General features: G+C 38.3%; 1 protein-coding gene across 2 annotated transcripts in view; it reads left to right on the top strand.

The window, feature by feature from the left end:
* RAB30 (RAB30, member RAS oncogene family) overlaps window positions 1-24,921 on the top strand; it is a 123,957-nt gene that overhangs the window by 73,245 nt on the left and 25,791 nt on the right. For both annotated transcript variants that reach the window (XM_074217006.1, XM_074217007.1), the window contains exon 2: window positions 19,817-19,917. In XM_074217006.1, coding sequence (XP_074073107.1) covers window positions 19,825-19,917 — 93 coding nt within the window. In that variant the 5' untranslated portion in view covers window positions 19,817-19,824. The remainder of the gene's footprint in view (window positions 1-19,816; window positions 19,918-24,921) is intronic.

Raw genomic sequence — 24,921 nt, 5'->3', positions numbered from 1 at the left:
ATTTTTTTTTAAAAAATACTTTAAGATTTTATTTATTTTGAGTTTTATAATTTTCCTCCCAATCTTCCTCCCCCCCCCCCCAAGAAGGCAGTCTGTTAGCCTTTACAATATTTCCATGGTATAAATTGATCTAAGTTGAATGTGATGAGAGAGAAATCATATTCTTAAGGAAGAAAAATAAAGTATGAGATAGCAGAAATTACATAAATAAGATAATGGGTTTTTTTTTTCTAAATTAAAGGTACTAGTTTTTGGTCTTTGTTCAAACTTCATGATTCTTTCTCTGGATACAGATGGTATTGTCTGTCGCAGTTACCCCAAAATTGTCCCTGATTGTTGCACTGATGGAATGAGCGAGTCCATCAAGGTTGATCATCAGCCCCATGCTGCTGTTAGGGTGTACAGTGTTTTTCTGGTTCTGCTCATCTCACTCAGCATCAGTTCATGCAAATCCCTCTAGGATTCCCTGAATTCCCATCCCTCCTGGTTTCTAATAGAACAATAGTGTTCCATGACATACATATAGCACAGTTTGCTAAGTCATTCCCCAATTGAAGGACATTTATCCAGTTTCCAATTACTTGCCACCACAAACAGGGCCTCTATGAATATTTTTGTACAAGTAATGTTTTTACCCTTTTCCCATAATCTCTTCAGTGTATAGACCCAGTAGTGGTATTGCTGGGTCAAAGGATATGCACATTTTTGTTGCCCTTTGGGCATAATTCCAAATTTCTCAGAGAAACTTTTCAATTAAGTTTGTGGAGGTATTATATAGCATTTCATTTTCATGGAACCAAAGTATGTTAATTTTGCCTAGTACCGTTCTATTTTTTAATTATGATACGTGTTTTCCTCATTTCTTTTTTTCCTGAGCAGCCAGAAAAAAATGTTTGAAATTGTATACAGAATATTCAGTACAATTTTTCTGTTTTTTTTTTTTGCAGCTCGAAGCTGGATAAGGGTTTCAAAATGCAATTTTGAACAAGTCACAATCTGTTCAGTTATTCTCCAAATTGTGTAGTTTGTGACAACCCTTACAAGCTACCCTCTCTGATTTCGAGTCACCTTTGGACAGATTTTCATCCAGTTCTAGCTCCTTTAAGAGAGAAGAAGAAAAATAAGACAAAGTCCCTGTTTGCTTTGCGCTGTGTTTTTGTGCTATGGGAGATATGAAAATAAGATTAAACCATGACCTCTGCACTCATGGAAAGAAATATTTTGTTTGAGAGATAGGTGTGACACACCTCTTTGTTACATAATAGTGCAAGATATTAGACAATCAGGTACTGAACATCTCTAAATGTTATTCAGAGAAGTCAGAGATGAATGTGAGCTAAAATAGGGATGCCTTGGGGGCAGTGGGTTGGAGCTTCCAAGAATGGGTATGTTAGGGTGGCAAGCATAGAGCACAAGGTCGAGGTGCTAAATAGGGTAAGAACACTCTGGGAAGGGGTCTCCTTGTCAACTCTTTTTGTACTTTGATGGGAATAGGCATGAGCAAAGAAATGACAAAAGAAGATGTCTGTTTGCTTTTGAGCAAACCTACAGCTATTTATCTTCCTTGATCAGTGGCGGTGAACCTAAGTAACCTTGATTCCCTCTCCCCAGTCCCTCTTTCCCTCTTTCTCAAAGACTAGTATATCTTTAAAAAAAATTTTATTTCACTGCTTTTTTTCTCAGTTACATCTAAATTTTTTAACATTCATTTTAAAAAATTTTGATTCTCTTCCTCCTTTCCAACCCTTCCCTCTACTTGAGAAGGAAAATAATATATATATATATATATATATATATATATATATACATATATATATATATATTTGAAGTTATATAAGACATAGATCCATATTAATCCTGTTCCAAAAGAAGACAGACAAAAAGCCCCAAGAAAAATAAAGAAAATATAAAAAAAGTTTGTTTCAATCTGCACTCAAAGCTCATCAGTTCTCTTTCTGGAGGCATAGAGCATTTTCATCATGGATCATTTGGAATTGTTTTGTATCATTATATTGATCAGAGAAGCTAAGGGAGACTAATACTTCAAACGGGGGTGCTTTTTTTTTTAAGCTATCTGCTCCTGTTACAATCACTGAACATTTACTTTAAAAGAACAAACAATTATCAGTGTTGTTTGGAGTTGAAGAAACATTTATTAAGCCCACTGTGTGCAAAGAAAGCATAGTGCTAGGTACTGGGGAGGTTCCTACCCTCATAGAACTTGCCGTCTAGTTGGGGATATACAAAGTACACTAGATCCCTGAAAACTCAAACCTCTTAATTCTAATGCTTTCTCTTAATTATTTTCTATTTATCTTGTATATAGTTTGCTCTGTGTATGTTTACACGTGAACTCACATATTATACTGTAGGTCCCAGGGGTCAGGAACTATCTTTTATCTCTTTTGGTAGCTCCAACATTCAGCACAGTGCCTTGGCTTATAATAAACAAGCCCCACACCCCATAACACACACTCTCCCTCTCCCTCTCCCTCTCCCTCTCCCTCTCCCTCTCCCTCTCCCTCTCCCTCTCCCTCTCCCTCTCCCTCTCCCTCTCCCTCTCCCTCTCCCTCTCCCTCTCCCTCTCCCTCTCCCTCTCCCTCTCCCTCTCCCTCTCCCTCTCCCTCTCCCTCTCCCTCTCCCTCTCCCTCTCCCTCTCCCTCTCCCTCTCCCTCTCCCTCTCCCTCTCCCTCTCCCTCTCCCTCTCCCTCTCCCTCCCCCTCCCCCTCCCCCTCTCCCTCCCCCTCCCCCTCCCCTCCCCTCCCCCTCCCCCTCCCCCTCCCCCTCCCCCTCCCCCTCTCCCTTTCATTGATTATATTGAAGCTATCTCCCATCTATGCAAAGTCCTTGTTGCTTTTGAGTCACTCCTAGTCTCTAAGTAAATTATCTCAAAAAGGTAATTTGCCAAGAACAATTGAGTCATACCAATCTTGTTTGATGTCAACCCCTATCTTTACAAAAGATCTGGTATATTTAGATTTCCCTCTCCTTCTCCCTGTCCCTGTCCCTGTCCCTCTTCTCCATCTCCACCCCTTCTTCCTCCTCCTTTTCTTCTTCTTCCTCCACCTCTTCTTTCCTTCTGACCTTGATTTAAAATTGAAACTCTTCCATGGTTTGCTTTTTCCCATCCTGGGAATCAGTTTCCCTGAAAAATCTCAGCCTTTCCTTGTTCTCATTCATTTCATGGTCTTTTCAGTTAAAAAAAAATGTACTTTGTACTTAGAGATTCATAGACTCTTTCAATTTTCCTAAAGAAGATTTTATGACATAAAATAGTTTTGTTCTATATAAGCTAACCTCGAGGATAAAAATTAAAATTCCTTGCAATTTTATTATTTCTTCCAAACACATCTTGCAAACATATATTTATCAATACAAAGAATTTTCAGTATCATTTGGAAGAAAGATGGAACAAAATTATTAGAAACTGTCAGTATGTCCAAAACTAAACTCATCACCTTTCCTTGAGAACCTGTTACTCATCTGGTTTCATTCAGTTATACTACCTACTTCCCAGTCCCTCTGGTTTAGAGCTGGGAATCAATTATCTTGACCATTTCTCCACTCCTCACCACCCTCTCCCCACAATCAAAACCAGAAACCAATTTTTTATGTTTCTGCCTCAAGTATCTCTAACATCCATCTTCTCCTCTCCACTTCCAATTTAAGGTCTCATTATCTCCTTTCTGGAAGATTGCAGAAGTAACCTAGAAGACCTTCCTATCTCCTGTCCCACTCTTACTGAAATCCATTGTTCACATAGGTGGGGCCTAATTCTTTTTTTCTACACTGCTCAAGACTGCTCAGAAGCCTTTACTAATTTCCCATTGCTTACCAAATAAAATCCAAAGTTCTCTGCCTAGCATTAAAATGCTTCCACAAGATAAAAGCATATTTCCTTCCCAGTATTATTTTACTTTACTACTATCAACATATTGTTTCCTCTTAACTGAACACTCTCTTTCCTCCAATGTTTCTCATATTCTCATTAGTTAATTTTTTGTTTACATATCTCATCCCTGCTATTAGCATACAAGTTCCCCAATGGGTCTTATTCATCTCTTTGTTTCCTTAATGGGGCAGCTAGGTGGATGGAGCACTAGGCTAAGAAGGACAGGAGTCAAGGATCTTGAGCAAGTCACTTAACCTCTGGAGGAGAAAGTGAGGCTGCTGACTTAGCACAGCACCCCTCAATTAAATCCAGTTCATGTGGTTGTTATGTCATCATCACTTCCCCAGTGTCATGGTCTTCTTTGATAGTGAAGTACAAACATTAACGTCATCATTTTCCTTAATATACTGGGCACAGTATCATCTGATAAGTATTTATTACCAACTATGTACAAGATTCTGGCAACACAAAGATAAAAAAGGAACTCTTCTTACCCTCAATAAGTTGGGAGGTGGAGATAGAGGGGGTACTGAAGAATAAATACAAAACAATTTTCTGGGGTTTGGCTTTAGCAACTGAAAGACCTCATGTAGTAGGTGACATCCAAAATGAGCTTTGAAGGAAAGTGGGTATTTTATGAGGCAGAGATGAAAAAGGAATAATTTTTAGGAGAACAATCTGGACAGAGGCACAGAGATAGATGATGGAATATCCTGAAACAGGGCAATATGGTCAGAATGGAGGGTACCTAAAAGTGAATAGAAAGTGTGAGCAGTCCAGAAAAAGAGGCTGGAACAAGAATGAATCTGCTAAAGAATTTGTATTTGATTTTAGAAGCAATGGGGAGACATGGGAGTTTTTTTAAGCAGAAGAGAAATGGTTAGCCCTATGCTTTAGGAATATCAATTTGGCCACTATATAAAGAACGGAATCAAAACAAGAAAAACTGGAGGCAGAAAGACCAGTTTGTTAGGTGCTTTAAAACGTGTATGTTTAGGGGCAGCTAGGTGGTATAGTGGACAGAGTACCAGCCCTTGAGTCAAGAGGACCTGAGTTCAAGTGTGACCTCAGACACTTAATAATTGCCTAGCTGTGTGACCTTGGGCAAATCACTCTTAACCCTATTGCCTTAAATAAACAATTTTTTTTAAATGTGTGTTTAGAGAATTAAATGAATTGATGCAAATTACAATTTTAATATTACATTTAATATTACATTTAAGGATAAATGTGATCTGCTATATATTATACATATTATATTTTATTATATATACAATATACAAACATGTATTGCATGCAATTTACACATTTGCAATACAATCCATCCACATATGTGTATGTATAAATATACACATGTATACATAAACATTTATTTTCTCATATGCACACATACAAACCTACATTGCATGAATACAATTCATATACGCACACATTCACATATGTATGTACACATATGTAAACACATGTACATGCATGCCCACATTAACGCACATATAGCTTGAGAAAATATCGATTTAGGATCTCCAACTCTCTATGGTGGCAACTTCCCTTGGTCCATTCTTCAGATGATCTTGCCTAGTGCTTTCTCAAAGGTATTCTTTTATGTAGTTGATTGAGATAAAAAGATACCATCACTAAGAATAAATGGTCTCAGGGTCTAATAACTTAGTTGTTATTGGTGTGATAACAATAGCAATAATAATACTAATGATACCAGCTAACATTAATATTTATCACAATTTTTGGCAGCTTCATTCCCATTAGTAAATATTGGCTGATTGATTGTCTGATGATGTTTTAAGACTTATGGAGTGATTTCCATTATTTGATTCTTGCAACAACCTTATGAGTTATGCTGAAGGTAAAATTATTCCTGTTTTATGGATGAGGATCCTGTATGTTAAAGATCCACTGACTTTCCCAGAATCACATGTCTAGTAAAAATTTGGGTTTAAGGGGAAGTTAGGTGATGCAGTGAATAGAGCACTGGCCATGGAGTCAGGAGGACCTGAGTTCAAATCTGGCCCTAGACACTTAATAATTTCCTAGCTGTGTGACCTTGGGAAAGTCACTTAACCTCCATTGCCTTAAATAAATAAAAATAAAATTAAAAAATAAAAATATTAGTTTTACTTGATGCTTAAGTCTGGCTGGAGAACGACCACAATGCAAAAGAACCCTGGGCTTGGAGAATGAACATCTAGATTCAGGATCTAGCTCCAATCCTTGGTACATCCAGGATCTTGAACAAGATACTTCAATTGTAAGCCTCAGTTTCCTCCTCTGTAAAGAGGGGGAGGGATAATATTTATTTGCTTTAACAACCTTCTTCATAGAGTTGGAATATGTTTTGGAAGTCAAAGTATTCTATAATGACTTCAATATACTTTTTAAAATATAAATATTTTATTTGTTTTCCAATGATATATAATAGTAGTTTCTACCTCTCATTTTTGTAATATTTTTAATTTTACAATTTCCTCCATCCTCCCTTCTCTCCCCATCCCCCCCACAGAAGGCAATCTGATAATCTTTACTTTGAATGTATTGAGAAAAAATCATATCCTTGAAGAAAAAATAAAATATAAGAGATAGCAAAATTATGTAGTACATAGTAAGACAACTTTTTTTTCTTAAATTGAAGGTAATAGTCTTTGGTCTTTGGTTAAACTCCACAGTTCTTTCTTTGGATACAGATGGTATTCTCCAGCATAGGCAATCTAAAATTGTCCCTAATTAGTGTGCTGATAAAATGAGCAAGTCAATCATTAAGGTTCTATCATCAACCCATTTCAACATACATTTATTAAATACTTGTTATATGTCTGGAATTGATTCAAACTGAGGATACAAAGGTTCTAAAGGGGGAGAGATAACATAGAAATAACTACATACATACAAAACATATACAGTGTAAGTGAAAGGTAATCTCTGAGGGAAGGTACTAGCAGTGGGTGGAAGGTGAAGAAGGCCTTTCACAGAAGTTGAGATTTGAGCTGAACCTTGAAGGAAGCCAGAGAACCCAGGAAGCAGAGGTAAAAGGATGTTCCAGAAATAAAAAATAACCAGGGCAAAAACATGGAATTGGGAAATGCATTTCTGGAGTACTTGAAGGTTTTCAAAATGAGGTACATAGAAAAGGCAGTTTTGTTCCCATTTAATAGATAAGGAAACTCAGACAGGTTAAAATATTGTGTTAAAGAGGCTCAACTAGGGAGTGTGGGAGTTAGGGCCCAAAGTCCTCTCTTCTGAATTTGAATCTAGCCCTATTTTCCCTCGTGCCATAGCAACCTTTGCCAGTTATAGGCAATTATATTTACTGCCTGTCAAATGCACAAGTGTCAACATTGAGGGATATGCCAGCTGTGTATCACTGACATGATGAAGGAATAAACAACCTCTCTGCCCATGTCTGGCCCGTTAGGATTAATGTTAACAGATTAGCACAGGGATAGACTTACCCATGACCCAGTTCAGATTTACATAATGGTCTTTGGTGATGTGGGAGTGCTTTTGGCAATTTGGAAAATGGTGGCACCAATTGACTGATTTCCAGCAGTTGGAGAAGGGATGGTTGGTGGTAGTTAAGACCGCACAATTAGAAAGTGTTGGATCTAAGACTTGAACTCTGACTCCAAATCCAGTATGTGTGGTTCTGATTTTGTTTTTGTTTCCACAATAGCCTGTAGTTTTTCCAAGACTGGGCTCCCTGCCATTCTTCTTCTGTTTCCTGTCCTTAGTTTCTGTCTGCTCTTAGCCCTCCTTGAGAGTAAGGAGGGCATTTGAAGAACACTCTAAAATGGAGCCTGAATCTGATGGAGGGTCTTGTGGGCATTGTTCTTTCTTTTGTCGCCATCTCCTCCCTACTCCCATCACGAATCCTGCAATATCAAACAACAAACATTAAGTTTGTTAATATGTGCCAGTCTCTGAGCAAGCTAAGCACTTGGGATGCAAAAAAGACAAAATACAATCCTTGCCTTCCAGGAGTTTACAGTATCAAAACAAGCCTGTGCCTTCTCGGAGACTATTGGCTCTCAGTCTTCTCATGGCCCTGGGCAGTGACTGTGCCATCCTCTTCCACATGTTGAGACACCATGGAAGGTTCTGATTTGTTTTGCTTTGAGAAGCTGGAGTAATCTATTCACTCTCTTTATCTCCTATCCCAGGTCCCCTTCAAGAATTAGCTCAGATTCTGCCTTATGCAGTGGGGCGGGGGGGTGGGGAGCTTTTCTGGTCCGCCTCAGTGCCAGATGCCCTCTGAGATGACCTTCCAATTGCGTGCACATTGTTGTTTGTGGATCGTCTTCTTCGAGATCATGTGAACTCCTTGAGGGCCTTTCTTAGCTCAGGCTTGTAGAAATTACTTCATGACTACTTATTAACTGACTAATAAGAAACAGAGCCAGGACTGGGGATGGAGACCTTCAGAGGATAGGACACTTGAGGGGCCAAAGCAGATGCTGCTCTGTGGCTCTTCTTCCATTACATAGCTGAGTGACCATGAATAAGTTAATGGATCTCAGTTCCCACATTTATAAAATGGGTCATCTCTGAGGACCCCACTAGTTCTAATATGCTTTGTTCTAAGTCTCAGATCTCACATTTTGAGTTTAGTGTTATAATGGCTAAGTTAATATTCTGGATTTCTAAGGTCTCTTCTGGTTCTTAGATTCTGTGTTCTATAGTTCCCTCTAGTTCTAACAGTCTATGTTCTAAGGAACATTTTGCTTTCCTAATTCGGGTATTTAAACCATTGAAATCATCCTCTTTAGAGATGGCAGTATTCCAGTAGGAGGGAGTTGTCTCTGTTGATGTTTTTATTTTAGTCTCAAGTCCTTCCAACACCAAGGGATGTGAAACCCTTGCAGATTGTGACGTGGGTAGTTGTTGCACTATTTCCTGGCTGGATTCTGTTTCATCGATAACGTTGAACTTTGGCTGCTTGGGCACTGATTCAAAAGGTCCTCATGGTGTGTACTCAGCATATAGAATGACAGAGATAAGAAGAAAACTTTTTCCATTTTTATCCAGGGACAGGAAAATGTTCTGCAAGGAAGAGACAGGAAAATGTTCTCCAAAGAAAAGAGAAAGAGAAAAATCCTCAGTTTATATAAAGCTTTGGGAGGAACTCAAGGGGAAGGGAAGGGGGTCAAAATACACAGCACTTTAGAGATAGGTTTGTCTACTTTTGAAGTCAGAGGATTTAGGGAGAATAGTCTGTCAACTTGTAAACTAAGATGATTTAGGGGATCCTCATTGTAAACAGTTACCAAAGAGGGGGAGAAGCTTCTTGGAATCAAAGAATCTCAGCTTGAAGGATCTCAAAGATCATATAATCCCACCTCCTCCTCTTCCTCTCCCTTTCCTGATATTAGAATGACCTCCATGCTTAGAATCATAATAAATTAGATCCAAAAGAGACCTCAGGAGTTATGTTTAATCTCTACATTTGCAGATCAATCAACATGAACAGATGAGGAAACTGAGACCCAGAGAAGTTGGCACTTGCTGAAGGAATGTTGTAGAAGGTCACAAAGTCACATAACTAGATGGACTAAAATGAAAATATGTGCCTGTATGTACCCCTCCCCTCAGATTAAGCTACACACTTCTTGAGGGAAGAGACTGTCATTTCTAAGCTTTGTATTCTCAGGGCCAAGGATAGGGTCCAGTGCATAGAAGACACTTAATAGATGTTGAAGGTTTTGGTAGGGAGTTGTTCTTTGATTTGCTACCTTTGTGATCTTTTTTTTTTTTTAAGTTTTTGCAAGGCAATGGGGTTAAGTGGCTTGCCCAAGGCCACACAGTTAGGTAATTGTTAAGTGTCTGAGGCCAAATTTGAACTCAGGTACTCCTGACTCCAGGGCCAGGCCCCTATCCACTGCGCCACCTAGCCACCCCTTTGTGATCTTTTTCAAGTGACTTAAGTCATCAAGTAAACAAGAGTTCATGAGGTGATTACTGTAATCTATGCTAAGTGTTGGGGGATACAAATGCAAGCTGAAAGATAGAAAATTCCTACCTTCAAAGAGCTTAACTTCTAATCAGGGAAGATAACCCATAAGAGGAAACTGAAAAACTGGGGAAGAAATTAAGGATCCCTGTTGCTGGGACATTGTAAAGAAAGTTCAAAAGAGCCAGGAATGCATCCTGAAGAAGAATGAAGAAATGACTGGTCTGGGACTTCTCAATATGGAGATTCTGAGAGAAACCAGTCAGTCAGAGGGCAAGGCCATAGGGTTGGTGGGCACTTCCAACATGTCTTCACATGTTTACCAGGAGTAGATTGAGTTTCCAGGGTAGAGAAGTTTCAAAGGCATTGCAGAGAGATTGGTAGGGTCACTAGGGGAGCCTAACATCTCTGTGGCCCTGGCACTGTCATCTGTAAATGGGGCATTGAGCTAAATGATCTCTCAAGGTTCCTTCCAGCTCAAAATCTTTGATCATATGATTCTGTGATCTGCTCTATTGAAATGAATTGAAGGGGTTTCTTCATATGTTTGATGGGAAGCTTTAATGAGATCAGCGATGTAAGTGCCCACAGAAATGTAACAAATTATTTTTGTGGAAAATTTTAAAATTCTTTAAAAATTATTTTATTTTCCAATTACATGTAAAAATAATTTTCAACATCCATTTTTTGTAAGATTTTGAGTTCCATATTTTTCTCCCTCCCTCTTTCCTCCTCCCTCTCCAAGACAGCAAGTACTCTGAAATAAGGTTATACATTTACAACATATTTAAACACATTAAACATATTTTCCTATTAGTCTTGTAGTGAAAAGAGAATTAAAAACAAAAGGGAAAAAAGAAATTTTAAAAAACATTTAAAAAGTGAAATGCATTCAGACTCCCTATTTCTTTTTCTGGATATGGGTGGCAGGAAATCTTCAAAATTCTGAAGGTTTTTGGGGAATAGTTGAAAAAAGCTATGAATATAATGTAATGGGATATTATTTTGTTGACAAGAATTGATGAATATGATATACTCAAAGAAACATAGGAAAATATGATATAAGTGATTAATTAATAATTGATATAAGTGAAAAAAGCAGGCCCAAGAGAACAATATACACAATAACATGCATGGATGTAATGAAACAAACAGATGAATTAAAAAGATATCCAAAAGGGAGTTGAACTCTAAGTAATGAAAAAAAAGCCAAAGCAGGTCTTGAAGAAGAAATAATGGAACATTCCTCTTCTCCCTGACAGAAAGGTTGGTGATTACTGGGACATATTATTATATACATTATCCACAAGGTTTTTGTACCTAATGCTTTAGCTTGATTTTATTTTTTGTCAAAAAAGGGAGATTTCCATTTAGAGAGAGTGGGAAATGATTGTGATATGAAACAAAAATGCAAAAAATTCTGAAAAGTATAGAACTAACAAGTCTACACAAATATCTGATTATGGCATGATAACCTTGAGTTCTTGAGTTAACCTGATTAAAGCTTTGAATATGGACTTAGTATGTTTTACTGTTGTCCAAGGAATGGACTAACTAAATTTAGAGAGCCTCATTACCAATGAATGTGCAAATTATTTGGCCACAGCATCTCATGAAGTTCATCTTCTAAGTTTTATAGAGGTTTTGAGCTACTCTGGTAAGGGTAGGATCCCGAAAATAGGGATAGCCTGAGCACAGACTTAGTTCCCAAATCCCAAATAATACTCTGATTGCTAGTTACTTTTAGAGATTTTATGAAAGGGAAAACTTCTTAAACCACTGGGTATGTCCCAAAGGGAATCACTGGAGGGAGGTCCTAAAGCAAATGTGGATGAATATTTCCTGGAGAAGACATTTCTTTTTAAATAGAAATGCTGGTCTCTGAGGTCACTTACAATTCTGAAATTTTCTGAGGATCAATGACTAGTTACCGGAAAATGTAGCTAAAGTATCACTATTCTAATGTCCTATTCTTTGGTCCTCCTTTCATACCACCCTCTACTCCCTTTCTCTAGGTACTAATCCTGAGCATTCGGGGAATGAACCAGAGTTTGTGCAAGAGTAACTGAAACATTAACTGCCAAACACATCTAAGCTATTGTGGGAGGTTGGCCATTTCAAAGAGCATCTTCAAATGACAATTATCCCACCTACATCCCTGTCATTATTATTTATCTTGGTTGAAGTCTATGGTCCTCTTATCAGAATCATATTTTTAAAGGCTTAAAATAAACTACATGGAATTTACAAAGGAAACTAATTATATTGAAATAGTTTTTTTGAAATAGTAAAAAAAGCAAAGACACGGACCTAAGGTTGGGAATTCCCTAGGAGTATTCCTGCAATTAAAAGAAGTAGTATTTAAATCTTAGATCATAGTCTCCATCATTTGTAATACCTGAAAAAAGTTATCATTAGCTTGTCAACCTTCTAATGATCACTCTGCTCAGATACTATTGTTACCAATGGTTACCAGGTCTCATACTCCAAACCTCTCTAACTTGTAAACCACTGGCACAGATGTTACAAATTTCTTAACATTTTGATGAGGTATTAGTGGAATTTTAGTAGAATTAATAAAATTAGTAGAATTTTCAATTCAACAGCAACAAATACATATTTATTAGACATTTACCATCTGAAGGACTGTGCTAGGTTTGTTCAAATTTACAAAGTTCAGTAAGACAAAGCACTTCTCTGAAATGAGCTTGGCACCTAGGTAGGAAGGCAAAACAAATACAAGGGCAACTAATATTCAAGTTAGAGTGTGGGCAGTTTCTAGAATAACTACATTGATGCTATCTATGAAAGACCTGAGCAGGAAGAGACAATACAAAGGAGTAGGAATAGGAAAAGCTTCATGGTGATCCTTGAATAGGATTGGGTTTTTTGGTTGTTTTTTGGTTTGTTTGTTTGTTTTAAGGAGGGGAAGCCTACAATCTGCCCAAAATAGTTGTAACTCAGGTCAGTGCTTGCCATCTATATGCAAAGAGATATTTACTCACAGTAAGATAGATTTAGAAGTTGTTCACTAGAAACTGGAGATCTTGTTCCAGCTGATTGTAGTAACACAATTGCAGCCCAAAAAGAAACAATTATTATTTACATTCACTCCCAGTGTATAGGGAGCTATATGGATCAAGTAGGGCTGGGCTGGGACCTATTATTGGCCAATCAATGAGAGAGCCAAAAGGATTTGAGTCTGAGGGATCTTTAAGAAAGAAATCTAGCCCAGTATTCCTGGAGAGGTTTTATAGCAAGCAAGATTTATATTCCTTAATTTATATTCCTTTGAGCAAAGCCCATACAGGTAAGGGTATGAAACCTTGAGGGTCTTACCCTCCCAGGTTGATTTTTTTTTTTGACTAGATAAAAGAAGTCATTCTTTGCCTCATTTCTTGCCTTCTTCACAGAATGGGCGTTGTCTTAGTCAAACTGAGACCTACTAAAGACCTTAGCTTAAAAAGGTCTGCATCCAGGACCATCTCCAGTCCTCCTGATACATATCTTGGCTCTGGAGGAGAAAGTGAGGCTGGTGACTTTGCATAGCACCCTCTCACTCACTTAAATCCTATTCATTTGCATGTCATGGCATCATCTCCCTGATGTCATGGTCCTCTTTGAGAATGAAGGACAAACAACAACAATAATTTCTTCTGGTTCTTGGTCTCTGGTGAAGATTTATGTCCATTTAGAGATTTATAATTTACAAAGGGCTTTATAAATATTTCTTTTCATCCTTTCAGCAACTCCAATAGTTAGGTTGGATAAGTACTGATTCCTGTTGTACGGATAAGGAAGTTGAGGCTTAGAAAGATTAATAATGACTTTCCCCTACTTCAGCAGTTGACAGAGACATGACCCAAGCCCAGTTCCTCTGACTGATCATTCAGTGTGTATTGTTCTTGTTGTCTTTTGCAGCCCCTTACCCTAATCCCTCCATGCAAAGTCTAGCTCAAGTTCCATTTCCTCCATGAGTCCTTCCCTGACCCTTGGGAACCTGATCTCTTCCTCTGTCTTCTCTCACTTCCTATAGCAGTTATTCTCTATATCACTCCTTTGGTTCTATAGCCATATAGGACGATGAATTGTTACTTAACTGTGTCTTCACTCTGGAGGGTGGCATCCATATCTTGCTTCCTCTGTATGTCACTCAGGACCTGAGTAGCAGTGTAAGCACATAGTAGGTGCATATTAGTATATACACATAGTAATAATGGGTGCACAGAGTAGGCACTCAGTATATATTTCTGGAAGGGGTCTGTCAGGAAGGAGGGAAAGGAGGGAGGAAAAAGAGAGGAAAGAGAAACAAAGAAAGATAGAAATCAAGGAGAAAAGGGAAGGAAGGAAAGAGAAGGGAGAGAGGAAAGGACAAAGAGAGGGAGAGAAGACATTCAGAAAGGAAAAAGGGAGGAATGGAAAAGGCAAGCAAAAGAAGGGTATAGAAAGAAAGAAGGAGGGAAAGAAAAGAGGCAGTAAGGATAAAAAGGTAAGGAATAAAGATAGGGAGGAAAGGAGAGAGACTGGGTTTGGAGGCTTGGATTTTCTCCAATATTAGAGAATCTCTATGTAGGTGGTCACACATTAGTGTAAATTCTGTTTGAACAATAAAAAATCCACAAAGTATAATTTGTTTCTCTGAGCTCCAGCTCAGCAGGAGTCTCCATTTTATTCATCTCACTGTGCATGAACTAAATCAGTACAGGAGAGAAGGAGATAGGGAAAAAATGCACTTTCATGTAACCCTGAAGGTTGCTAAAAAGGTCATTTTGATAAATGGCTTATGTTGCTAAAATCAGCATTGTTTAGAATTACAACTCCTGTTTGCAGGCCTTTACTTCAGGCCTGCCTCTTCCACTCAAAATTTCCCATACCCTTTCTTCACTCATCTTTTTAAAACTTCCCAGTTCTTTTGCATCTCAACTGGGTGTATGCCCTTGTGGGAAGCTGTTTTTTGGTTTGTGTTACTTGGGACTTTGCCATGACTTCACTGCAGGGGAACAGGGTTATTGCTTTAGGTCCAGCTTCTTAAAAAGGTCTGTACCCCACACACTGGTGTCCATAGACCAGATGTCTCTAGAGGTACATAGACTCTTAGAATAGTGTAGCTCAAAGGGAACTTAAGGTCACATCTAGTTGAATAACATGTCTTTGGGAAAGTGAATACATTTCCTATCCTCACAATGGATGACCTTTTTGAAGGTGCCGCAGAAACCCAAGTTTGCAAAGTTAGTCTGCACTATTTATGGTGAAAAGAGTTGAACTGGGAATCAAAAGCCTGAATTCTAGTTCTGTTAGCTACTGGGAATGGTCACTTTAACTCTTTAAGTCAATTTCCTTATCTGTAAAGTGGGGATTGTAAAAATACTTGCACATATATTTTTCACTTTATTTTTCTAAAAAACAACATGGCTAACATGAAAATATATTTTACATAACTTCAAATGTATAATGGCATCATTGCTTTTTCAATAGGTAGAGTGGGGTTGGAGAAAGGCAAAAGAATTTGAAACATAAAATAATACCTGCACAACCTACTTCATGGGGGGGGATTGTGGGACTCAAATGAGATAATGTATATTAAAAATACTTCTTAGTAATAAGATGGAGAGTGTGAACAATAGTTGCTATTAGTCCTATGACTTTGGGTAAAGTCTAGGCTCTAATTTCCTCACTGATAAAATGAGAGCAAGGCTAACCATATGATCATGGGTATGCCACTAAACTACTTCGGGCCTCAGTTTCCTCATTGGTAGAATGAGAACTAGGTTAGGCATGTGATCTTAGGAATACCACTAAATTGTATGAACCTCAAATGCCCCTTTGTTAATTGAGGAGCTTGATAGATGACCACCAAGCATCCTAGACTCTGTTGCAGACAGGCCTCATTTAAAAGGACCATTCTCTTTTCTTAGCATTTTGAAAGGCATTGAGACAAACCATAGTAGGGTTGAAGAGTAGCTATAAAGTGATCTTAGTTCTAAACTCTCTCTCAAACCCAAATCTCTCTCCTGTCCTCTAGCCTTTCATCTCCAACTATTCATTGGACATCTTGAATATTATAGTCAATAGAAGAGAGCCAGGGGAAAGGCCTATAGTTAATTAGAAGTCATATCAAGAATGTCACTGGATCATCAGGTATATGGAAGAGAGTAAATTGCACACAACTGTGAACACACAAGGTAAATTGGAGATGATCTCAGAAGAGGGCATAAGCATGAAGGAGAATCAGGAAAGGCCTCTGATGGAAGGTGGATTTGAACTGAATTTTGAAGGATGCCAGGGAAGTTAGGAGACTGAAGTGGGGTGGGAGAGACTTCCAGCCATGGGAGACAGGGAGTGGAAAGGTAATTAGAAGACTGAATTTCATATGAGGAAACTTTCATATGAGGGACTCAAAACTGTGTCATGGGAGGACTGACTATCAGAACTAGGCATTTTTAGATGGGGGGGGGACCATGGAAACATGACAGAGATTTTCAAATATCTAAAAAGCTGCTATGCAATGAGAATATGATAATTGGCTTTTCTACTGAGCTTTAAGCAGACCACTCTTCAAGTTGTGGATTTTATGGAAGGCAGTAAAATGAATGGAAAGATAAGAAAGGCCAGGTGTGAAAGGCAAAGATTTTCTATTTGATCCTGGTGGTAATTGGGAGCCCCTGGAGTTTATTGAATGAGGAGGTGAAGTCTATCTTACCAAAGTTACTAATGATTGCCAAATTCAATGGCCTTCTCAATCCTCATTCTCCTTAACTTCTCTGGCCTTTGTCAGTGTTCACCCGCTCCTTCCTGATATTCTCTTCTCTCTGGAATTTTGGGATTCCCCCCTCTTCTGGTCCTTTTTTTTTTCTAATTTGAAGACAGCTCTTTTCCTTAGAGCTTTTTTGAATAAACCATATTGTTTCTAAATAATTCTTTGGAATTAGAACACTTCATTTTTTTAGGTTTTTTTTGCAAGGCAAGTGGGGTTAAGTGGCTTGCCCAAGGCCACACAGCTAGGTAATTATTAAGTGCCTGAGACCGGATTTGAACTCAGGTACTCCTGACTCCAGGGCCGGTGCTCTATCCACTGTGCCACCTAGCCGTCCCGAGTCAGAACACTTCTAAGAGATTTTAAGCTCACTACTTGCAAAATTCCCAAGAGCCCCCCCACACCAGATTAAAATGTAGAACGTGTTTAACAAAATAAATAAAAATACCATACAACATAGATGATTTTAGTTTGTGGTCTTCTTAATTAATATGTGGTCATAGGTATTCATTTCTATTTGAGTTTGACACTCTGAGATCCCATCTAGCTCTCCCATTCCTTATTCCAATATTGTGTGTTGGAACATTTCTTCTAGCTCCAACTTCTGTCATCCCCATCTGATGTTGGAACTTGAACCAAACTCTTGGTTTCTAGTCTTTCTACCAACAAAGCCACTCCAGGAAAGAGGCCCTATATTCTTTTTATGATTGGCTTTTTCCAGGGCTCCAAATGATTTTCTAACCCAAGGGAAGAGAGAGGGAGAGAGAAAGAAATAATATGGCCATTTTTCCCCCATAATAAGCAGATGCTCCAAAAGAGAAATATTTAATGAAGTCTGCTGAAATTGCTTTGTTGTTTGCCCTCGGGCTGAGAAGGTATTCCCCTTGGTGGGGTTGTAACACCATCTGGACCTTGGCAAAGGAGTCTGTAATCATTCCAAGGAGACATCAGAATCCATTTGTAATGATCTTCAAGATTTTCCCCTTAAGGTTCTAGAATTGGTTTCCATGCAGCAGGCTTTGCCTTTAGCTCACATTCCCTGCCCCACCTCCTACCCCCTACCATCACTTAGCCTGTCCTCTCTGTCATTTTCTATTGACAGACCACCATTGTAAGTATGTTGTTTCTACCTTCCCAATACCTTACTCTCCCAAGTAGTCTTTGACCTTTTAGCAGGATGTAGCCTAATTTCACTCCATGCTTAGTCTTAAATTTTATTTTGAGATTAACATTTTTTCCCTCCTATCTCTCCTCTTTTTCCAACTGAGAAGGCAAGAAAAACAATTCCTGTTACAAATAAGATAATCAAGCAAAAAAAAAATCCTATTTTGGCTATGTCCCCCCAAAATATAGCCTGTTTATAGTTTGTCTATCACATTTCTCAGAGGGCAGAGAGAATGTTTCACCATGGGTCCTCTGGAATGGTCATCCTTAGTCTTCTGATAATGTGTATGACTAAGGAGGTGAAGGGACTCAAAACTGTGTCATGGGAGGACTGACTATCAGAACTAGGCATTTTTAGATGGGGGGGACCATGGAAACATGACAGAGATTTTCAAATATCTAAAAAGCTGCTATGCAATGAGAATATGATAATTGGCTTTTCTACTGAGCTTTAAGATTTCCAAGGTACTTTGCATATATTGCCTCATTTGATCCTCACAGCTGCACTGTGAGTTTGGTTCTATTATTATCATCCCCATTCTACAGATGAGCAAACTGAGACTGAGAGAAGGTAAGGGATTGCCTGGTGTCATGTAGCTATTTAAGGATCTGAGGCAGTATCGGAACTTAGGTCTCCCTGAATCCAAGTCCAGCACTATCATCTGTGTTATCTGGTTACAATAATAGAGACGAGGCATTCTGTTTGACTCCAAAGATGGAGCTTGGAGTAATGGGTAGAAACTAAAGGAAGATAGGTATTGATGCCATGTAAGGAAGAACTTTCTGACAATTGGAGCTGTCCCAAAATAATGTTTCAGAGATAATAAGTTCTCTGTTTCTGGGGATATACAAGCAGGGGTTTGGTGATAGGGATGTGTTGGAGTTCCATTTAGGGCTTGATTTATTATTGTATCACAATGAAGGAAAATGATGTTTGGAGAGATTAAGTCATTTTTATTAAACAATGGAATTCTGACTAAAAATTATTTAACCTCTTCAAATTTTTAATCACTTTAACAATCAAATTGGTCAGTAAGGTGGCAAAGTGGTTAGAGTGCCAGACCTGGAATCAGGAAGATCTGAATTCAAATGTGGCCTCAGATATTTACTAGCTATGTGACCCTGGTTAAATCACTTCACCCTGTTTGCCTCAGTCTACTCCTCTGTAAAATGAGTGGGAGAATGAAATGGCAAACACTCCAGTATCTTTGCCAAGAAAATCCCAAATGGGGTCACCAAGATGTCCAGCACAACTGAAAAATGTCTGGAAACAATGGAATTGGCGCACTCGGGCCTTGAGTCCAGGTCTCCTGTCTAACCCCAGGGCTCTTTAGCTCTTCTACATGTTCCCAGATAAGGGACAGATAACAATACTATTATGCAGAATTTGATGAATGATAGCATTCAGTCAGCCTGGCTATATGCTAAATGTGGGGGAGGGGACTCAGATCTGTGATTCCCTTGGGGTCAGGAAGTTTCTTCTCTCCATGAGGATGGGCATCAGCTCTGAAACCTGTAGTGTAGGAGAGCTGGCCCAGAGTCTGGACCCTCCAGCCCCATATTTTAGAGAGGTAAATCTGCACAGGGGTCTTCCTGATGGCAAGGCTGGCTTCATCTCACTAGACCTCATTGCCTTCACTGGGGTGTTGGATCGTCAACTCTCCAAGAGCTTCTGGCCCACTGTCCTCTTCCTCTGATGCTCATCTCCCTTCTCTCCTCCTGCCAAAACCCAACCTTTCCAGTGCTCCTTTGGCTTATCTCAGGCACACCAGCTGTTTTGTATTTCCTTTGAACCTTGAACCATTGCCTCCTTCCCACTTCAAAAGGGGGCCAGTATTCGACCTGCTTGGAGGACTAAAGGTCACCAGTGATAGAGCGTCTTGTCCTCTCAGATCTCGGTGTGACCTGCAGAGGAAAGTCACATTTTTCTTCAGATGAGTCAGCCGGTGGTTACCAGGAGCTGGGACAGAGCTGATAAACCTTTCCTGTCCCATCTGACTGCGCTGCTTCCCACAATTTCTCCTGACCATTGTGTGTCTTTGCCTTGCAGCTGTGTCAATGAGTATGGAAGATTATGATTTCCTCTTCAAAATTGTTTTAATTGGAAACGCTGGTGTGGGGAAGACTTGCCTGGTCCGCCGTTTTACTCAGGTAAGGAGGGAACTGTCCAGAGATGGAGTGGGCTGGGAAGGAGTGTTAGTTTTAGTCCCAGGTAAGGGCAGTGGATGGGGTGAATAACTGCTTCCAAAATTCCAGCATCAGGGGTCATACTTCTAATGCAGTCTATCCAAATATAGCAGGTTTACATACTGATCAATCATTCTTAGACTTTTTCTATTTTTGTGATAATTCAAGGCAAAAACCTTCATGGACTATCTATTCAGACCTGTTTGTCATTTCTTAGAATGAATGAGAAAAAGTTTTGTTTTTCAATGGCACATCGATGTAGGACTCTATTTAAAACAACAGCATCAACAACAAAATTTCTTCATAAATGGGAAACTTGAAAAAGTGTTTGAAGACCAGAGCTGTAACTAGAATGGGGCTGCCTCAGCTTCCAGATAATAAAATTTAGAAGGCACACATTTAGCTTGGTAGGGAAACATATAGTTACAAACTAGGAATTTGACACCTATTGTCAAGAATAATTAGCTAAAATAGAAAGCTTCCAGACCATGCTTGGGAATAACAGTCATCTGTAGTGTAAATTCCCATCTGATCAAACGAATTTGCCTTAATTACTCCTTGGATTATTTTCATATTTTGAATTACAAAGTTAATTTGATGGCATATGTCATGTTCTTTGCCCTCCTGCCAGAATTGCTTGTTCCAACTGTGTTGAACATTAAACTCAGGAAAAAACTGGACTTGGATATGGAAGACTCAGGTTGTAATCCAGACAAGTGGGTGACCCTGGGCAAGTCACTTTACCTCTGTGCTTCAGTGTCCTTATCTGTGAAATGAAGGAGCTGGACACCTTGAAAGTCTCCAAAGTTCCTTTTAGTCCATACATATAAAATATATAAATATATAGTTTTAATATCCAAGTGACAATCCAGGGCTAAATATACATACATACATATCCACAAATACACAAAGTGCTTTATGAGCCATTTAAAATCTAAATGGAAACATATATGTATTTATGTAAGCACACATATATACTTATACACATATATTCATTTACATATATATGTACAAATGAATATATAGAAATATATTTGGATTCAAATTGGATATTATTTGGATAATGCTGGGATCCATAGGTATGCATACATTTCTATATATGTGTGTATATATACACATATATACATATAGTTATAGTTATATATTTCTCCTAAAATTATTTGGCTGGAATGAAAGCTAAGAAATATTCTCCGGACAAAACCTGAACTGAAATGGCATGTTGTTTGGTTTGCACACCTACCCATCATAAGCACAAATACTCTTCTAAAAAGACTAATCCCTAGATCATTTAAAGAAGCTTTGCACTGGAGGGCTTTGAAAACCATTGCTTATGAGTTTCAAACTTGTTTCTTTTTAAAAGGAGGTTTCTGAATTTGACCATCTTTCTGTATTTCTCCCAGCTTTTAGTTTAACATTTATATTATGCTTGCAAAATTCATATCCATTATCTCATTTGATTCCCACAGCACCAGTGTGAGATTTAGGTAAAATAAGCATCCCTTTTATTTTGTAGATAAGGCAACAGACTTAATGATGTGACTTGGCCAAGGTTGCATAGCTAATTAGTGATGGAATTAGGACTTGGATCCAGGTGACCTGACTTCCAGTGAAGTGCTTTCTTTTCCCATTGTGCCATGCTATCTATTTGAGGAAAATGAAAAGATAGTTCTACCAAGATAAGCCCACATGCTTTATGTATTTTTTCTGACTTTAGGAGAGGTGGTTTGGGAAAGGATCAAGCCTGGCTTCTAAGCTGGGGCAAAGGAAAATTCATGTGGCAGATTGGGTAAGCTAGCCAGGAGGTAACCTTGCAGCAGGATTAGCTGGGGCGGGGCGAGGGTGGGGGGTGTCACTGGGAAAATGTCATGGTTTTCCCCTATTAAGTTAATTGGAAACTGAATGCTAGATTCTTCCCTCCCCTTCTTGGGTGTGTGAAGTCATAAAAGCAAATAGTGAGCAGCAGCATTTGAAGCCTGGTCAGTCCCAGAATCCACCTGGAAACTTGACTGAAACAAGAACTAGTTTCAGTTCATGGGAACCTCAGAAATTTCTGCTGCTCAAAGGTGAATGAAACTACAAAAAACCAGAATTGGTTATATATGTGTCTTGATCCTAGTGGTAGTTAACAGAGGATGCCACAGTGAAGATTGCAATCCAACATCCAATCTAACATTTTGTGTCCATTTTGTAGAAGAGAATACTAAAGCCCAGAGAAAGTAAATAATTTTCCCAAGATGAAATTATATATTAATGAATCAGAGCCTAAGTTGGAATTCAGGTCTTTTAGTTTGCAGTTCAGTAATAAGAATATTGTGAATAATTCTCAGTCTTTGTAATTCTAAAGAACTCACAAGCATAAAAGTCTCAATTGTATAATGAAAATTTAAAAGTAGCTTACATTTTCATGATTCATTTAGCACTCCCTTATCCCACCCTCTGTCTATTCTTCTCTTCTGGTTTTTAGTTTACTCTTAACAAACAAACAAAAAACCAAAAAACATTTTGCTTCAGTACTTTCTGCTTTCTAGAAAGTTAGAACAAATTTGATTCAGCTGTTCTTTGGTTATGTGAATTTGGAAAAAAGACAGGGAAGAATATTGAGAAGTTTTAAAAATTTTTTTGGCATTTGTTAAGTTACAAAACAGCTGGGGCTATAAACGCAAAGCTTGGCAGGCCTTTGATTCAGTTGAGCCAAATGAGAATGAAATTACTTCAATATTTATGTGTAAAGTTATGAATGTTTACATTTACATATTTTGCAGACATGCAGGGAAACATTTTCTATTGGTATCGGGCTCTGTCTATGAGGGGCAAACTTTAATTAAAGAGCTCTCTTGTTAGGATCAGGTTTAAATGAGGATGACCCAGTTACAGCTGCCAGTTAAAAGAGTCCCTAACAGAGTCCATGTCAGTTTTATTGGTAAGAATCTAGGAATACTTGTGGGTGGGGTAGCTGTAGGGCTGTTTAATGTCATCTTTTTTTATTGTGTTATTTTTAAATTCATTTTTGCCAGCTTTAGAGGAATTAATTGTGATGTACCAGGTTTGAAGAACTCCAAGCCCTCCATTTACAAGAAATAGTTACCCACCATTAAATTAGAATGGCTTTCTTCATCAAGTTCTAGTTCCTTGAAGGTAGTTTTTGAGGGACTGGGTGGCTGTTTGGTCAAGAATGCTGCTGAGGAGATTGAAGCTTCACCCAAATAGGGGGATGAGCTTGATCAGTGGTTTCAAACTCAAAAAGAAAAAGGGCTACTAAACCATAGATCCCCATGAGTTCCATATTGACTTAGAAAATAGCATTTTAACATTAGCTACTTTCTATTTATTTTTATTTTGTTAAATATTTTCCAAGTATAATTTTTGTTTCCAAATATATTTTAATCTGGTTTGCAGAATTCCAATAAGCAGCAATGGGTTGGTCATATGTTTGATACCTCTGGACTTGAAGTTCACTAAGATGCCTTCAGGATCTAAAATGTTACAAAATAAAGCTTTTGTTTTGAAATTTCTGTCATTTCATGATTATGAAATCATAGGATGATAGCTATAGAGCTAGAAGGTAGCACAGCACACCTAGTCTAATTCTTCATTTTACAAATGAGGAAACAGAGGTCCAGGAAGTTAAATGATTTACCCAAGATCACACATATTCTCATCAGAACTAGGGTTTGAAGCTGGGTCCTCTGATTGCAGAATTAGGATCCATTTCTTTCTACCATATAGCCTGCTAAGTATTTAGATGTAGAAGGGATCCTAATTCCTATCCTCTCCCCTTTCTTCTGTCCAGTCTTCCCACCCCTCTCCCTCTCTAGATACATATGCCTAACTGGCCTATCATTATGAACTTGACCTCAGTCACATCTTACTGGGCAAATCATAAAGAAAATTTGGGAGATTTATGGGATCAAAATTTTAATGTTAGGTGGAACTTTGAAGATTATTGAGACTCCCTCACCCCTCTCCCCAATTTAGCAGATGAGGAGCCCAGAACCCAAAGAGGTTGGGGAACTTTCCAAGGTCACACAGGAAGCAACAGTATTCAAGCCTGGGTTCAAATTCAGTTGCCTTTGTGCTTTACTACTGAACCAGACTGAGATCAGCACTTGATATTGATAATTTAATTTTGTATATGTTGTTTCCCACCCACCCTCCAATCTCCCTTAGAATTTAAGCACCTTGAGGGCAGAAACTATTTCATTTTGTGACTGTATCCTCAGTGCCTAGCAGTGTCTTGTTCATGGTAGAACACTTAATCATGTTAGATGAATTGAAAAATAAATGAGACCCTAAAACCAGGTCATTTTTAATTAGTTCTTGAAGGCTTACAAGTATTTTCCTCACAGTGATTGTGTTAGGTACCTCACGGGATTGTTGTGAAGAAAAGGCTTTGTCCCTAGTCAGCTGAAGCTATTATTCCTGGCAAATGGGATCATTCTTTTTTTAATTAAATATTTTTTAAATTTATTTTTCTAACTACATAAAGCAGTAGTTTTCAACAATCATTTATTTTCCAAGATTTTGAGATTTATATTTTTCTTTCTCCTTCCCTTTCCTCCCCCTCCCCTGACAGAAAACATAGGCCATACATGTCTAACCATAGTAAACATAGATCCATGTTAGTATTGTTGTTGAAGAAGAATCAAATCAAAACATAGAAAAAACAAATGGGAGAAAAAACATAATAAATAAGACAACTTTTAAAAATTGAAGATAAGTTTAGGTCTGCATTTAAACTCCATAGGTCCTTCTCTGGATATGGATGGTGTTTTCTATCACAAGAATTGTCTTTCATTATTGTACTGCTGAAATAAACAAGTCCATCATAGTTGATCATCATTTAATGGTGCTATTGGTGTGTAAGATGTTGTTCTGGTTCTGCTCAGTTTACTCAGCATCAGTTCTTGCAAGTCTTTTCAGGCTATTCTGAAATTCTGTCCCTTGTGATTTCTTTTAGAACAATAATAT

Source organism: Macrotis lagotis, chromosome 1 (genome assembly GCF_037893015.1).
Source record: "Macrotis lagotis isolate mMagLag1 chromosome 1, bilby.v1.9.chrom.fasta, whole genome shotgun sequence".
Lineage (NCBI taxonomy): Eukaryota > Metazoa > Chordata > Mammalia > Peramelemorphia > Peramelidae > Macrotis > Macrotis lagotis.
The sequence above is the reverse complement of the archived record's forward strand: the minus strand, read 5'-3'. Positions and strand labels throughout refer to the sequence as shown.